General features: G+C 50.2%; 1 protein-coding gene across 2 annotated transcripts in view; it reads left to right on the top strand.

Annotated features, from left to right (window-relative positions):
• Positions 1-4,417: 4,417 nt before the first annotated feature.
• TCF7L1 (transcription factor 7 like 1) overlaps positions 4,418-15,578 on the top strand; it is a 153,167-nt gene continuing 142,006 nt past the window's right edge. The window contains exons 1-3 of one of the 2 annotated variants that reach the window (XM_032352630.1): positions 4,418-4,685; positions 4,769-4,832; positions 5,049-5,176. In XM_032352630.1, coding sequence (XP_032208521.1) covers positions 4,440-4,685; positions 4,769-4,832; positions 5,049-5,176 — 438 coding nt within the window. In that variant the 5' untranslated portion in view covers positions 4,418-4,439. The remainder of the gene's footprint in view (positions 4,686-4,768; positions 4,833-5,048; positions 5,177-15,578) is intronic. The other variant, XM_032352632.1, reaches the window with a different exon arrangement.

The raw sequence follows: 15,578 nt of genomic DNA on the forward strand, positions 1-15,578 counted from the left end.
AAATACAATCCGGGGAAAAGTGTCTTCAGGTAATGAATGGTTTGTAAAAAGAATCCAAAAACAGAACGTAAATATTTTTTGCCAAGTACTTGCTGGTCAGTAATGTAATAAGTACTACAGGCTATAACCACCTCGTTCTTTCCACAAGCCTTGTGAATTTGTCTGAGTGATATACATGGCACTTGAAACACTTCATCTCTGCTTTGTACGGTAGAGAGTAGTGGTGTGAAGCCATGAGAACACCACGTATGATGTTTGCCCCAAGTACTGAATTCTGACATCGTAGCTTAAAGTAGCCATAGGCAATATGGGACTTAGCATGACCATGCTTCATTAAAACTTTATCAACACTGAGATTTGAAGTTGGTATAATTTTCATGTCACAAACTGTTACCCTTCTTTGATTTATTTGGGGAACCATTTTAAAAAATGTAAGAAATATTGTTAGTTCACAGGCCCTATGGGAACAGGGAAGAGGCTCAAGTTTGCCTGCTCTAGACAGTCGCTTCTTGTTTGCCCTCTTTGCCCGATGTTGTGAATCACCAAATGCTCTGAGGAGATCAAATAGGAGTCAGTATAAACCTTAGTGAACTTCCCTTCTCTTTGGTGTCTTGACTTCTTAAGTCCTGGCCGATTTGATGCACTCTGATGCCTTCAAATCAGCTGGGTTTTGTTGTCATTTTATTTTAGTATTTTACCCAGCATTTATAGTGGTTCTTTTTTTTTTTTTTTTTAAGATTTTATTTATTTATTTGACAGACAGAAATCACAAGTAGGCAGAGAGGCAGGCAGAGAGAGAGAGAGAAGCAGGCTCCCTGCTGAGCAGAGAACCCGATGCGGGATTCGATCCCAGGACTCTGGGATCATGACCCGAGCCGAAGGCAGAGGCTTTAACCCACTGAGCCACCCAGGCACCCCTATAGTGGTTCTTGATGGAAAAGTCAATCTGACATTAATATTCCATTAGAATGGGAAGCAGAAGTCTATATACATTTTATTTAATTATTTATTTATAATTATTTTTTAATAGGCTCCATGCGCAGCATGGAGTCCAACTCCTGGCTTGAATTCAGGACCCTGAAATCAAGATTTGGGACACTTAACCCACTGAGCCACCCAGGCCCCCCGGAAGTCTATATACATTAATTTTAATCTGCTACTTTCATTATCATGGACCTCTTTCCACACGGACAAACGTATTTTTACAACGTCATAGCATTCCATCCAATGAATGCATCATGATTTTATTTAACAATTCCCTATCTGGAGACAATGAGATTGTTTCCAGCTTTTTACTGTGATGAACACACTTGTACAGGTTTACTTGTATGCCTGGTTATTTTCTTGGTATAAAATCCTTAAAGTGTATAGGTGAGTCAAAGGTGTATACATTACAAGGTTTTTCATAGCTATTGCCAAATTGCCTTTCAGAAATGTTACACATAGCCATGCCCAGCAGCTCTATGTTTCCCAACAGGGGGACCAGTGCTGGGTATAATTGTTTCTGCCTTTGCCAATCTGATAGGTGAAAAATGGCACCTCTGTGATGTTTTCAGTTTGCATTTCTTCCAGGGCGGTAGGTGTGGCTGGCAGATAATGGCTTCCTCCCAAAGATATGTCCCTGTACTAATCCCTGGAACCTGTGGATGTTACTTTATAAGGAAAAGGGGTCTTTGCAGATGTGATTAAGTTAAGGAAGTTGAGTGGGGGAGATTATCCAAGATTATCTTGGTGGACCCTAAATGACATCATGAGTGTCCTTCCTTCTAAGAAGGAAGCAGAGAGAGAGATGGGACCGGCAGAGAAGGCGGCCGTGTGACCACAGAGGCAGAAATCAGAGTGACGAGATCTCATAGAAGGCAGGCAGCCACCAGAAGCTAGAAGAGGCAAGGAATATATTCTCCCTACAGCCTCAGGAGGGAATTTGGCCCTGCCAACACATTGATTTTGATTTAGTGAAACTCATTTTGGAATTCCGGTCTCCCCATCAGTGAGCAAATGCCTTTCCAGTGTTTTAAGCCACCAAGTTTGGGATAATTGTTACAATAACCATGGGAAACTAACACAACAGGATTTTCATATGTCTATGGGCCACATGAGAACATTTCTTTTAGAAACTTATAAAAATGAAGTATCACCCAATAATATGAACAGTATAATTCTGTTTATGTGGAGGTAAATCTGAACTTTGTATATGTGTTTACACATGCCTGGGAAAATGTGTGGAAGGATACACCCAACCACTAACAGTGTTTCACTGGAGTGAGGTGTGGCAAGTGGGAAGGACTTTTACCTTTTACCCAAGATGCTATTCCAGGGACACCTGGGTGGCTCAGTCCACTAAGTGGCTGCCTTTGGCTCAGGTCATGATCTCAGGGTCCTGGGATGGAGCCTTGCATCGGGCTCCCTGCTCAGCAGAGAGCCTGCCTGTGCTCTCTCTCTACATCTCTGTCAAATAAATAAATAAAATCTTTATATATCTATAAAAGAAAGATGCTATTCCAGATCCATGGATATTGTTTGAAAAAGGTTTGAGGCTGTATTCATGTATTAATTGTGTGAAAAAGAGATAAGGCATCTTTGGTTGTGATAAACAGTAAAATGTGTAGAAAACAGAATAAAATAGGATCTCTCCTCTCCTCTCTCCCTTTTCTCAGATGTATTTATTGATAACTTGGTGTGTATCTTCACAGACTCTTCTATGCAGAAACATATATATATTTAATTTTGGGGGTGGGGTTGAGGAGGGAGAAGCAGGATTCCTGCTAAGCAGAGAGCCCAGATGGGAGGCTTGATCCCAGGACCCTGGGATCATGACCCGTGCCAAAGGCAGACACTAAACGAATGAGCCACCCAGGCACCCCTATGTATTTAATTTTTAAGAAACAAAATGAAAATGAAAGACTGAGGGCCGTATATACTTACTCTCATTTAATGTTTCTCTAAAGTCATTCTAGGATCCTTATGTGCCGGGGGCCTTATTCTGTTGAGCTCGTTGCTGCACAGACCCTCACTGTGAGACCCAGAACCCCTCTTCCCAACTTCCCTGCAGCTTTGAACTTCCTCGCATCTGTGACTTTGTCCGTGTGTGGGGGAATCGCTGTAAAAAACTCCCTGCCACTTGCGATGAAAATAGTTTTTAGGTATTCCCATTCTGCCTTTCAGTCGCTTTTAAGATGGATGCTCTCGCCAACGCTTCCCCAGTGTGGATGGCACGAGATCCACTTTTTAAAACTTTCCCGAACTGGCTGGAGAGGGATGCTATCTTAACGTAATTCTAAGAGGCATTTCTTTCAGCACGAGGATGTTGGGTTATTTTTTATAGGCTCCTTGGCTTCCGAGGCAGGTCTGTGGACGGCTTCAGAGGTCACAGGCACACAATTTTCCTTCGCAACGAACCCAATCCGAATCCTTTCTGAAACGAGGACTGTGCATTATTCGTTGACGGACCTGGTCTGGAACTCTGCGGCGAAGGTGATCTTTGGGATTTCAGCGGCGGCTGACTTTGGACACCTGAATGAGGTAAAAAGCCTGGGCTAGGGAGGGGGCGCGTTGGAACCCCGCAGGAAGGAGGAGTGGAAGGGCGCCCGGGATATTCCAGGGTGCCATAAATTTGCGCGATCCTCTGTCCTACGCATCCGGCGAGGGCAAGCCGACTGGCGGGATCCGTGCTCCGAACTCCAAGCTGCGAGTGTCCGCGGCAGGTCTGTGTGTCCGAAGCTTGCCCGCAGGGGGCAGTGTCGCCCGCCAGCGAGCCGCTGCGGTGGGAGGGGGTGTGGAAGCGGTGCGGAGTTCTGGGGGTTCTTTGGAAGAAAGTTAGGGGATGCCTAGCGGTGGGGGCGGTGGGCTGGAGGGTGCGGGCGGGCAGCCGGGGGCGCAGGGCGAGGCGCAGGGGAGGGGGACAGAAAGGGGAGGGGGAGGGAGGGCGAGGACGGTACGCGCGGCGGGGAGGCGCAGCCCCCGGAAGGTGTGAGTGAGCGGTGTGCGAGTGTGAATGCAAGTGAGTGTGTGCGCGCCGGAGCTCTCCGGGTTCCGCGAGGCGCGCGGGTGTCAGCTTGCAGCCGGGGCTCCTCCCTCCGGCCCCCCTGCCCAGGCCGGCGATCCCTCCTTCCTCCGCCGCTCGCCCCTCCCCGGCGGGCCAGGCGCTGGGACGCCCCGGCGGAGCAGGCGGCGGCGGCGGCGACGAGTTGGGGAGCGCTGGGCTGGGCGCTGCCTGAGGGGCCCCAGCCGAGCCGCCCCCGCCCCGGCCCAGCCGCGCCGGCCCGCTTCCCGCGGGGCCACGCCCTGTCAAACTTTGTTGCTGCGGCCGCCGCGGCGGCGAGCCGAGCGGGCCGGCGAGCGGGAGGGAGAGAGGGAGGGGCGGGCGCCGGGCCGGGCCGGGCCGGGCGCGGGCGGCGAGGGGCTCGGAGAGCGGCGGCCCCGGCCCGCGCGGCCCCACCATGCCCCAGCTCGGCGGCGGCGGGGGCGGCGGGGGCGGCGGGGGCGGAGGCGGCGGCTCCGGCGCCGGGGCGGCCGGCGGAGGGGACGACCTCGGGGCGAACGACGAGCTGATCCCCTTCCAAGACGAGGGGGGCGAGGAGCAGGAGCCGAGCAGCGACAGTGCCTCTGCGCAGCGGGACTTGGACGAGGTCAAGTCGTCCCTGGTCAACGAGTCGGAGAACCAGAGCAGCAGCTCGGACTCGGAGGTAAGGAGGCTCCCGCGGCCGACCCTGGGGGACCCCGGCCCCGCGCCCGCTCACCCGCCCTCGCCTTTGTGTCTCCTCCGCAGGCGGAGAGGCGCCCGCAGCCCGCCCGGGACGCCTTCCAGAAGCCGCGGGACTATTTCGCCGAAGGTACGTGTGGGTCGCGGCAGCCCCCAGTCCCGGGCCCCGTTGCGCCCAGCGCTGCAGCTCAGGCCGCCCACGGTTCCCCCGGCCCCGCGACCGTGCCCCTGCTTTCCGCCCCCCCGCGGCCACAGCCGTCCTGGAGCGCGGTCCCCGCCCCGGGTCCCCTGCCGCCTCACCGTCCCGGGGGCCTGGGCCTCACCCCCGCCTCGGTCCTGTCCGCAGTGAGAAGGCCCCAGGACGGCGCGTTCTTTAAGGGCCCCCCGTACCCTGGGTACCCGTTCCTGATGATCCCGGACTTGAGCAGTCCGTACCTCTCCAATGGACCCTTGTCTCCCGGAGGAGCGCGCACGGTGAGTGCCTGTCCAGCCGCGCCGGGGCGGGTGGGAGGCCGGGACGGCGGGATGCGCCCCCCGGCTCGGCGATGGGGTGGGGGATGGGGCCGGCCCGGGAGGATCCCAGGCAAAACATGTTTGCGGAGTTGAACTATTCTGTGGCGGCCGAGCGGTAGGCTGGCTGCGCTGGGCAGTGTCTGGATGAAAGTAAAGTTCCAATGTATTTTCCCCTTCTGTTGGGGAGAGGCTTTGGGGTTCACTCCAGGGGGTCTTCCCTGGCCTCCAAAATTTCGTTGCTGGCGGTAAAGGAAAACTTGGGTTTGTGCCGGCTTTTTTTTGGCGCGGGGGGCGGGGGGGCCTCGCTTTCCTTCCTGGAAATCCGTCAGCTTTCCCTGGCGGTTGGGCAGTGGGCCGGGGGAGCTGGGTTGGCGACGTTGCCCCCGACTTCAGTTTCACTGAGCGGCTGCAAGTTGGTTCCTAAGAAACCCAGGATTCGCGGCGGATTATTCACACCCCAGCCCCTGACCCCCAGCCGTGGAGCAGGGGCCTCAACTGTTCTGTGGAGCTTGGGATTTTAAACTCGCCTAGATGATTTGGAGGGTGACCCGAGGCATTCTTCAAGTTGAGGAACTTGGCTTTTTCCCTCTTTGTTGCCGGCTTTTCTCATTTAAAGCGAGCGCTGCGACACTTTAAACCTGTTAATGGGCGCGCATTGTGTGCTGCGCGCTGGCATTTAGAGCCGTGATTAAGCAAATTGACCGGGCCCCAGACGACGTGCAAATGAGGGAGGATTCCATCGCCCCCTCCCTGGCCCTAAATTCGCGCCCCCCGCGTCGCGAGGGGCGCAGCGCTGGGCTGGCAAGGCCTTTGTGTCCCCCGAGCAGCCAACTCACCCCACCCCGGGGCCCACTGCCCAGGTGTTAGGTCCGATGGCGGATATTCGGTGAGCGCCTACCTCCTGTGACTGTGTGCCAGGCTCTTGCGCGCTGTCCCTTGGGCGCCACGCGCGCCGTGGTGGTTCTCTTTGCTTACCAGTGCCCGCCAGTTAGTTCTTGATTCGGGGGCGGGAGGTGTTGGCGCCTCAGGAGCAGGTCCGACAAATTCACTTTTCGCTTAAGCTGTCCTTAAATAGTAATCATAACTAAAGGGCCGTTTGAGAAATGCCTGGTGGGAAATGGGCGCTGCTTGCTGGCGTGGTAGAGTCGGTGGAGAGCGGAGGCACCGTGGTGGGCTCGGTGGAGGCGCTCTCCTGCCCGGAAGGGTTGTGGGAGTGGAGGTGGGGGGCTCTGACCTGGGGAGAGGGGCGTGGGACCACACACCTTCACCTTTCAAGCCGGGAAGCCCCTGCAGCTTTGTCCCCGCTTTGGAGCACCCCGGGAAGTCCTGAATCTAAGCTGGATATAGGCATCTGACTGGTGCCTTTTCTCATTCATATTGAAAGTGGGTAAAGTAAAAGTTGAGCAAAACAAGCTGCATTGACTTTGTAGGTTTCCATTGATTTCCTTTCTCTGTGCACAGGTGTAGCTCGTTTCTGCTAGCTTTGAAAGCTCACTTTTGCTCGGGTCCCTGTCACTTTGTGAGAGATGCTAGCAAAGTCCCATTTTTCCATTTACCATTGGATGTCTGGAAAGTAGAGTCTGGGAGGCATTAAGGTCCATGAGTCAGCACTGATCCAGGTCCTGGTGCAGATAAAGTCACCAGAAATGTCCCAAATATGACCAGTCATTTCCCTGGAGCAGGCTATTCCCTTACACCCACCTGATTCTCTCTAGGGTGTTTTCATTCTTCCTCTTTGAACGGTGGCCCTGACAAGTGTGTCTTCCTCTGTTGCTCCCCACCCCCACCCCGAGAGCCCCAGGGGGATGGTTTTTCTGTTTGTGTCCATTCCCTTCTTTCTGTCAGCATCTTCTACTGTCCTTTGCTCCTTCTTCCACCTTACATGTTCTTTTGCCTAAGAACTTTCATAGGCTGATTCTCGCTGGTACCGGGGATTCCTGATGACTAAATCCAAGCCTGCTGGGGAATTTTGGAGCCCTCCTTGGAGAAGCCAGGCTTTCTCTGCCTGTCTCTGACTGTCCCTGCTCTTTCCTGCAGCTGTTCCCTGCCCAGGCCCATGTCACCTTTTTCCTTTTAAGCCTCCAGGGATGCTTGCATCTCTTGCTGTCAACCTTTCCTAAGGAACTTAGGGTGCCCTGTCCCACTCCCATACATAGGCCTGTCCCCCTGGTGAACTGCCCCGACAGAACTAATTTCAGGTTCCTGTAGTTCCTGTGCCCCTTCTGTGCCCGTAATTGTGTTAGCCCTGCCTGGTTATGAAGTTCGTTGGGAACGTTTCCTGCCATTAGATGAGCTCCAGAATCTGCTCCTTTTGACCCTCTCCTTGAACATCATGGGCTTTTAGGAAAGCAAGTGAGGAAACACTTAAGCACTTGATTGTCTGGACGGTAAGGTTGAGATGATGCTTTTCCTGTGGGTGATTATATTGTGATTAAAGGGATTTTCGCAGTGGGCAAACTGTAGGTGCAGACAAAGTGGCCCTCGGTAGGGGTCCAGGCCTGGTAAAATGAATGCAGATAGAGGGGATGGGGAGGGAGGGGTGGGGCAGGGCAGGGGTGCCTGGAATATATGATCTGCTCTCTCTTGGCATCCCAGGTCTTTTTTGTTGTTGTTGTTTTACTACTACATTTCACGACCTTAGGCGTTGGCCCTCTAAAGCCTATGAGTAGTATAAAATTAGGTGACTTCAGTTCTTTGCTGCTCTCATGCTTTCTGGAAAAATCAAGCCACAAGCAAAAGTCGGGATTGGCTGGGATGTTCTCAGGGTGTTAATTGACCCTAGGAATTGCAAGCAGCAGGGCTGCAACACCCTCATCCCCTGGCGTAATTCCTGCTGGGCTGACTGGGGGGCGGGGGTGGGGTGGGAAGGCAGCTGGCCAGTCCTGCAATTTGGGCATCTCTTCCCCATGCCTTACCTTTGCCCTGCACTCTGGCTTGGCTGGGAGGCTGGGAAGTGGCCTCTTCCTGAGGCTCTTTAGAGAAGAGGTCCCCTTAGCCTGGGGTGTGTGCCAAGCCTCCTGCCATGATTCATTCTCCTCTGGAGCCCTGGGGACCCCGTGGCCTCTGAAGAGATGAATAAGAGCCACAAACCGCCTTTCGCTCCTTCAGAGCGAAAAGGCTTCATGCGTTTACTAAACCACGTTGGTGTCGTTGACTGGTTTTTCGTTAGGAAAGCGTAAGCCAACGCGGGAGTGGATGTTGAAAATAGTGTTAAGATTAATAAGGGCCCAGACAAAAATGCTGAATGTGGTTCGGTGACTTAGCTAGGAGCTGGTGGAGAGGCAGTGGACCGTGGCGTGAGTGCTCATTACATTTTGGAAAAGAACAGTTCTAGGTAGAGTTGCCAAGGGAGTCTCTAGTTTTGGGGTCCAATTTCTACATTTAAGAGCTACTATCATGGGGCGCCTGGGTGGCTCAGTGGGTTAAGCCGCTGCCTTCGGCTCAGGTCATGATCTCAGGGTCCTGGGATCGAGTCCCGCGTCGGGCTCTCTGCTCGGGGGGGGGGGGGGGGGGGGCCTGCTTCCTCCTCTCTCTCTCTCTCTCTGCCTGCCTCTCTGCCTACTTGTGATCTCTGTCTGTCAAATAAAATAAATAAAATCTTTTAAAAAAAAAAAAAAAAAAAGAGCTACTATCATGTAGCTCAAGCGTCATCCATGGGCACCTTCCTCACACCAGCTCCACTCAGGTTTCTGTAGGAAACGTTCTGTTCTCCAGATGTGTGCCTGCTTTCAATCCTTCGTATCCCACCGCTACCCATGGCCAGTCTGGCTAGCATCCTGGATGCGCCTGGTTCCTTCTGACACCAAGAAACCCCAGCAGACATCTTTGTGTGCAGAGGGAGAAATGGTCTGTCTTTAGGAATTGTATGTAGGAGTGAATAAGTAAATCCTTTTCTTTTGGAAGATCAGTATATAAACATGCTGCTTTTGGTAAAATTCTTTAAAGCCATCTCATCTAAATATAACTTCTGCCCCCCCGCCCCCCAAATATAACTCAGTGTTTTAATGAGAGTTTTTTACATGGAATGAGCTTTTGCAGGGGCCCTGCCTGGGTTGCTGCAGTTTTGGCCTTGGATTTCTAGGGTGATGGGATGACAACGGATAACCGTCTGTGGAGGGAGCTTGAACGCTGTCTGTCTTTTTCCTTTGGGTAGGTGGGTGGATCGGGTGGGGAATGCCTGACTTGCTTTACTTTTGGAAAGTTCTAGGTTGGAATACTACTCATTGATCTCACTTCTTGGGATTCTGGGGGAGAAAGTAGGCTAGGATACAAACAGAAATCTAACCTTGAACAGAGTGTTCCTGCCTTTACAGTGAGGTGCAGTATTACCGCCCCCAGAAATTGTGACCTGAAAAATAATTTAAATGGTTAAGTTATTGGAAGCTGCAGTCAATCCAGATCTGTACGGTACAGCTTCCTACTTGCGTTCCAGTTTAAAGTCAACTTTACGTGCCAAACTGGGGAACTTTAGATCGGCACCCTCAAGATGAACTCGGAACTCCTCAAGTTCATCTGATATTTACTGAGGACCTGTCATGGGCAGCAGGAAACAGGATGAAGTCGGCCCAGCTTTGCTCTTACAGGGCGTAAAAATTTAGCAGTATGAACATAGACCCCTCTATGGTGTTGAGAGTCCACAAAACCCAGAGAATTTTCAGAGGAAAGAGAATAAACAAGCTGTTTTGGGCTAGCATGATCAAGGAACACAGGGAGAGGAAGTTGTTTTGAACTAGTCCATGAGGTGCCTGGCTGTCGCGGTCGGTGGAGCATGTGACTCTTGATCCCGAGGTTGTGAGTTCAAGTCCCACACTGGGTGTAGAGATTACTTAAAAATAACGTCAAAAAAAAAAAAAAAAAAAGTCTAGCGGGGGCACCTGGGTGGCTCAGTGGGTTAAGCCTCTGCCTTTGGCTCGGGTCATGATCTCAGGGTCCTGGGATCGGGCCCCCGCATCGGGCTCTATGCTCAGCGGGGAGCCTGTTTCCTCCTCTCTCTCTCTCTGCCTGCCTCTCTGTCTACTTGTGTTCTCTCTCTCTCTGTGAAATGAATAAATAAAATCTTAAAAAAAGAATAAATAAAATCTAGCAGCTGCCTGGGTGGCTCAGTGGGTTAAGCCTCTGTCTTCGGCTCAGGTCATGATCTCAGGGTCTTGGGATTGAGCCCCATATCGGGCTCTCTGCTCAGCAGGGAGCCTGCTTCCCTTCCTCTCTCTGCTTGCCTCTCTGTCTGCTTGTGATCTCCCTCTGTCAAATAAATAAAATCTTTAAAAAAAATAATAAAATCTAGAAACAACGAACCACCCCTCCCCCACCAAAACCTAGACTAGTCCTTAAAACTCAGTTGTTCTTTAAATCAAAGTGATCCTTGTTAATTATAAAAAATTGAAACAAACAGTACACTTGTCTCCCACCCCAATTAGGAGGTAGAAGCCAGCACTGGGAGAGGAAAGGCCAAAAGTTCAGGGCTGTTTGGGGTAATACAAGTTATTCCATTTGCCTGGAAAGGATGAGGGGCAGGGGAAGCATTTTAAAAGTTCCGCTGGGAAGTGATGTGACTGGTTGGTGTGCTTAGATCATAGTGATTGGAGGGAGAGGACGCAGAAGGAGCTACGAGGGTTAGGAAACTCCTGGGGATTGGGGCAGAGGTGAAAAGTGTCCAAGAGTATCTGAATGGAGAGGAAGGGTAGGGAGAGACTGGAATGGTTGCTTGAGTTTCTGCAGAAAGGGGTATAGGAAGTGGAGGCAGAAGGTGGCTGATGTCACAGTTAACTCTCTCGAAGCCTCCGTGACCTGGGGGAATGCCGCCTTCTCAGTGGGGCACTGATGTGCCATCTTTGCCTGCCGCATGCTGGACAGATGCTCACACTGGCCATTTGGCAGTAACAGCTCACACAGGCTGTGAGGGGCTTTTGTCTGGAGGAAGTGCTGAGTTTGATCGGACACGCATGGGGTCTGAGGGGATGATGAGTGGATAGTTGATATCGCAGCAACTGGGTGATGCAAGAAGGGACAGGATGCTCAGAGCAGAGAAAGAAGTCGCTGAGGCAGCATGGAAAGGAGTCTCACCAAGGTAAGAGGTGTACCTAGATCCTGTGACATCCTTGAAGCTGGTCCTCCGTGTCAGACGCCATGAAGAAAAGACGAGAAGATGGCGGCGTGAAGAGGAGCTTTGGGAATGGAGCAATTAGGAAGTTATTGGTGCCCAGTGAGAGAAGTAATCCAGGCAAGTGAGGGTGATAAAGATAGGGAGAGATATTGGCTCAGCACTTCCCAGCTGCGTGCCCGGGCGCTATGCTGTGGACTGGCCCCAGGGAGTGGCCCATCCCTCCTGCAGCCGGAACCCCAGCCCAGACTGGCAGGCAGCCTCCCCTCCTGCCCCCTGTGTACCTTACACTTTTCCTGTCCACCATAACCCAGAAGATGTTGAAAACCAGAGTCCGGACAACCTGTTGAAGTTTGGCTGCATTAAGAGGAGGGAAAGAGGAGCCAAGGGCCGTGGAGAAGAGTCTGTCTGGGACGCTGGAGAGGAAGCTTGTTTGTAGGGCAGTAGTGTGGGATGGAAGATGAATGGGGGAGAAGACGGGAGGAAGAAGAGATGGCACTGGAAATGGGAAGAAGTCAGTCTTGTTGCAGTGATGGACGTTCTCCTGATTGTCCAGACTGGCCCTGGAGGTGCAGATGAAGGTGTGGAAGGAAGCGGGGGTGGGGGGGAGGTGGTGGCAGAAAGTGAGGGGCAGTGTATCGGGTGGCTGGATAGTTTTGGTATTCTCAAACCAAGGGCCAGTTGGCTAGGGTAAGGGTCCTGGATGTTTTGGCAGTACAAGCCCTTCCTCCGCATCCCATGAGGAAACCCAAACCTTTTGGGAACCTTTTAGCTTCATGTTAAATAATGAAAGGTTGTTGATTGAGAGCTAGGACACACCTGGGACATGTTTCCTCGTTTTAATGTCTGCAGCTGGCTGATTTTGAAGGAGGGTAAAGATGGGAATCAAAATACAACTCATTTGCTGTCAGAGGCAGTTACTGGGATGTGATAAATAATTGGGATGGAAAAGGACTGTCCCGCTTAAAAGCATGTAGAAAACTGCCCAAATTGGGCTAATCTGATTGTATTTTTGGAGGTTTTTATATGTCCCATGCTTCATTATCTTCTCTCAGACTGGATTGGATTTCAGGGACAATGAAATAAATTGCAGTTTCCAAAACCTTGGCATTCGGGAATAAAGGGAACACAAGGGAAATAAAGGGGGCTCGCCCATTCCTCTCTACATTACGGGCGGCTCAATGAGCAACAGTGGGGTGCTGGAGATTTTCTTTATTAGACTCATAAGGTTTTAGAAACACTCTGAGTTACCTCCATTGACAGATACCTTTAAGGTTCTAAAATAAATTTTGGAATCCTAAATATTTTTGTTATATATATAGCTTGCAGATCTTCATGGGAAAATGAACAATTAGTTTAGAAATACATTTCAGAGTTTGAGAGTAAACCATAAGAATGTTTTCCTTAACATGGCCCTTTTCAGAAGCTTTTGTGGAAGTGGTAAGGGGTGATAACTAGTTACCTGGAGTCCTCAGGACAGGAAATAAATTCATACTCATACTCCCAGACTGTGCTATAGCATTTTAGAAATCTCAGTGGGGAATTGGCTTCCAGAGTCTCTGCCTCTGCCCCTCCCCCATGCACATGCTCTCTCTCATGCTCTCTCTCTCAAATAAACAAATCTTTTTTTTTGTTTTTTGTTTATTTTTTAAAAGATTTTTATTTATTTGTTTGACAGAGATCACAAGTAGGCAGAGAGGCAGGCATAGAGAGGAGGGGGGAAGCAGGCTCTCCGCCGAGCAGAGAGCCTGATGTGGGGCTCTATCCCAGGACCCCGGGATCATGACCTGAGCTGAAGGCAGAGGCTTTAACCCACTGAGCCACCCAGGTATCCCTCAAATAAACAAATCTTTAAAAAAAAAAGAAGAAAATATATCTGTTTCATTCAAGAGGAACAAGGCCCCACGTTTTCACCATAGTTGTAGAAAGTAACCATAAAATAAATAGAAACAAAAAATTCCCGAAAGAAGAAACTACAAATAACAACCACATATGTGAAACTAATGTTTAGCCTCCTACGTAGTCGAAACATGCTAATAAGGAAAAAAATGCTAATAAAGAAAAGGATCTCTTTTTTCCCCCTACCAAATTACCAGAGATGTTGTCTTAATATGACTTTTAACTGCTGGCACATGTATGGTAAAGTGGGTGCTCTCATTTGCTGTTCCTGAAGGGTGTGAATAACCCCCCAAGGGCGCCTGGCTGGCTCAGTCTTTGGGTGTCTTCCTTTGGCTCAGGTCATGATCTCAGGGTCCTGGGATCGAGCCCCGCATTGGGCTCCCTGCTTGGTGGGAAGCCTGCTTCTCCCACTCCCCCTGCTTCTGTTCCTTCTCTCATTGTGTGTCTCTCTGTCAAATAAATAAATAAGATCTAAAAAAAAAAAACAAAACTCCACCGCATTTGAAAAGCACCTGGCAATAGCTCTTAAAACCTTAATATTTCTTATAGCTTCTAATCTGCTAGGAAGTAGGTACTTGTTATTCCCATTTTGCTGCTGTGCAGGCAGACTAGTAGGGGTCAAGTATCTTGTTCAAGGTCACACCAGTGGTAATTGATGGTGCAAAGATTTCAGCTTGGTTGTGAGTTTAAAGTCTAGGTCTTCCCATTCTACCCTTGTGACTGCTCATGTGCCTGATGTAACTAAGTCCTCCTCCCATGGTGAGGACAGCTGACCTTTGTTTCTCAGTTCAGAAATCCTGATGGGAGTTATCAGTTGTGGTGGGGGGTGCGTAGATTTGTCCTGACTTAACAAATTGGACCTGGGAACGCACCTTCCCAAATAAACAGCTGTCGAAGTGAGCGGCTAGGGTTTAAGTTGTTCTAGGAGGACTCTATTCTGGAGGACTTAAATAACCTCTCGTGGGTGGCCCCCAGAAGTTCACCACCGCACGTTACCCTCTTTGGAGAAGAAAGTGGTTGTGTACCAACATTAGAACTTTTTTGAACTTGCGGACAGTTTTTCCTTGTTGAAATCGGTAAGGCCTGGGGGGAATACACAAGTGGGTCTCTGGTGTAGAAGAAGGTGGGAGGAGTCAACTTGCTTGCTACCCCTGCAATTTGTATTACAACATTGTTTGGTTAATAAACCAAGCTCTGGTGAACCAAGCGTACAAATATTCCCTTATTGTTTATTTTATAAAATATCGGATAAATTCATTGCCTTTTTAAAGGTTTCTATGTTCAAAACCAGCCGCGGTCATTTATAACTATTTCAGTAAGTTGACTATTAAATAAATACCAAACATTTACACAGAGAAATATTTTAAGAATTGCAGAGAATTGGGGCGCCTGGGTGGCTCAGTGGGTTAAAGCCTCTGCCTTCAGCTTGGGTCATGATCCCAGGGTCCTGGGATTGAGCCCCACATCCAGCTCTCTACTCAGCAGGGAGCCTGCTTCCCTCCCTCTCTCTCTGCCTGCCTCTGCCTACTTGTGATCACTGTCAAATAAATAAATAAAATCTTAAAAAAAAAAATTGCAGAGAATGTATTAGTCTCCTCTCTACTCTCCTTTCTGTGTGTGTGTGGGGGGCAGTGTGGGTGTAAGATGATTTGAAATTAGGATTCAGGTCATTTGGTGCTTTTTCTTTCACTTCCCTTTCTGAAAACAATAGCATGGTGGAAAGATGAACAGGAGGGCCTTCTGAGTATGGTTGATAGAAGTTGGGGAGACACTTGGGGTCCTAGCTAAGCCCTTCTGGAGATCTGGGTATTATAAGACACTAAATCTTAGTGAGATAAATGTCTTATACCTCATACAGTGAATGGGGCCATTATTTGTAGGAACGTCTGTCAAAAAAACCTGCAGAAAACAGAAAATAAATGAGAGATAGTAAAACTATGATTAAAAGTATAGCTGGACCTAGGGACATCTGGCTGGCTCAGTTAGTGGAACATTTGACTCAGGGTCTTGAGTTCAAGTCCCATGTTGGGGGCGCCTGGGTGGCTCAGTGGGTTGGGCCGCTGCCTTCAGCTCAGGTCATGATCTCAGGGTCTTGGGATCGAGTCCCGCATCAGGTTCTCTGCTCCGCAGGGAGCCTGCTTCTTCCTCTCTCTCTCTCTGCCTGCTTCTCTGCCCACTTGTGATCTCTCTCTCTCTGTCAAATAAATAAAAAAAAAAAATCTTAAAAAAAAAAAAAGTCCCATGTTGGGCTTAGAGCTTTATTTATTTATTTGTTTAAGAGACAGACAGAGCACAAGCAGGGGAGGGGCAGAGGGAGGGGAAGAAGCAGACTCTCCACTGAGCAGGGAACCTGTTGTGGGGCTT

The sequence above is a fragment of the Mustela erminea genome, chromosome 7 (assembly GCF_009829155.1).
Source record: "Mustela erminea isolate mMusErm1 chromosome 7, mMusErm1.Pri, whole genome shotgun sequence".
In the NCBI taxonomy this organism is placed as follows: Eukaryota; Metazoa; Chordata; class Mammalia; order Carnivora; family Mustelidae; genus Mustela; species Mustela erminea.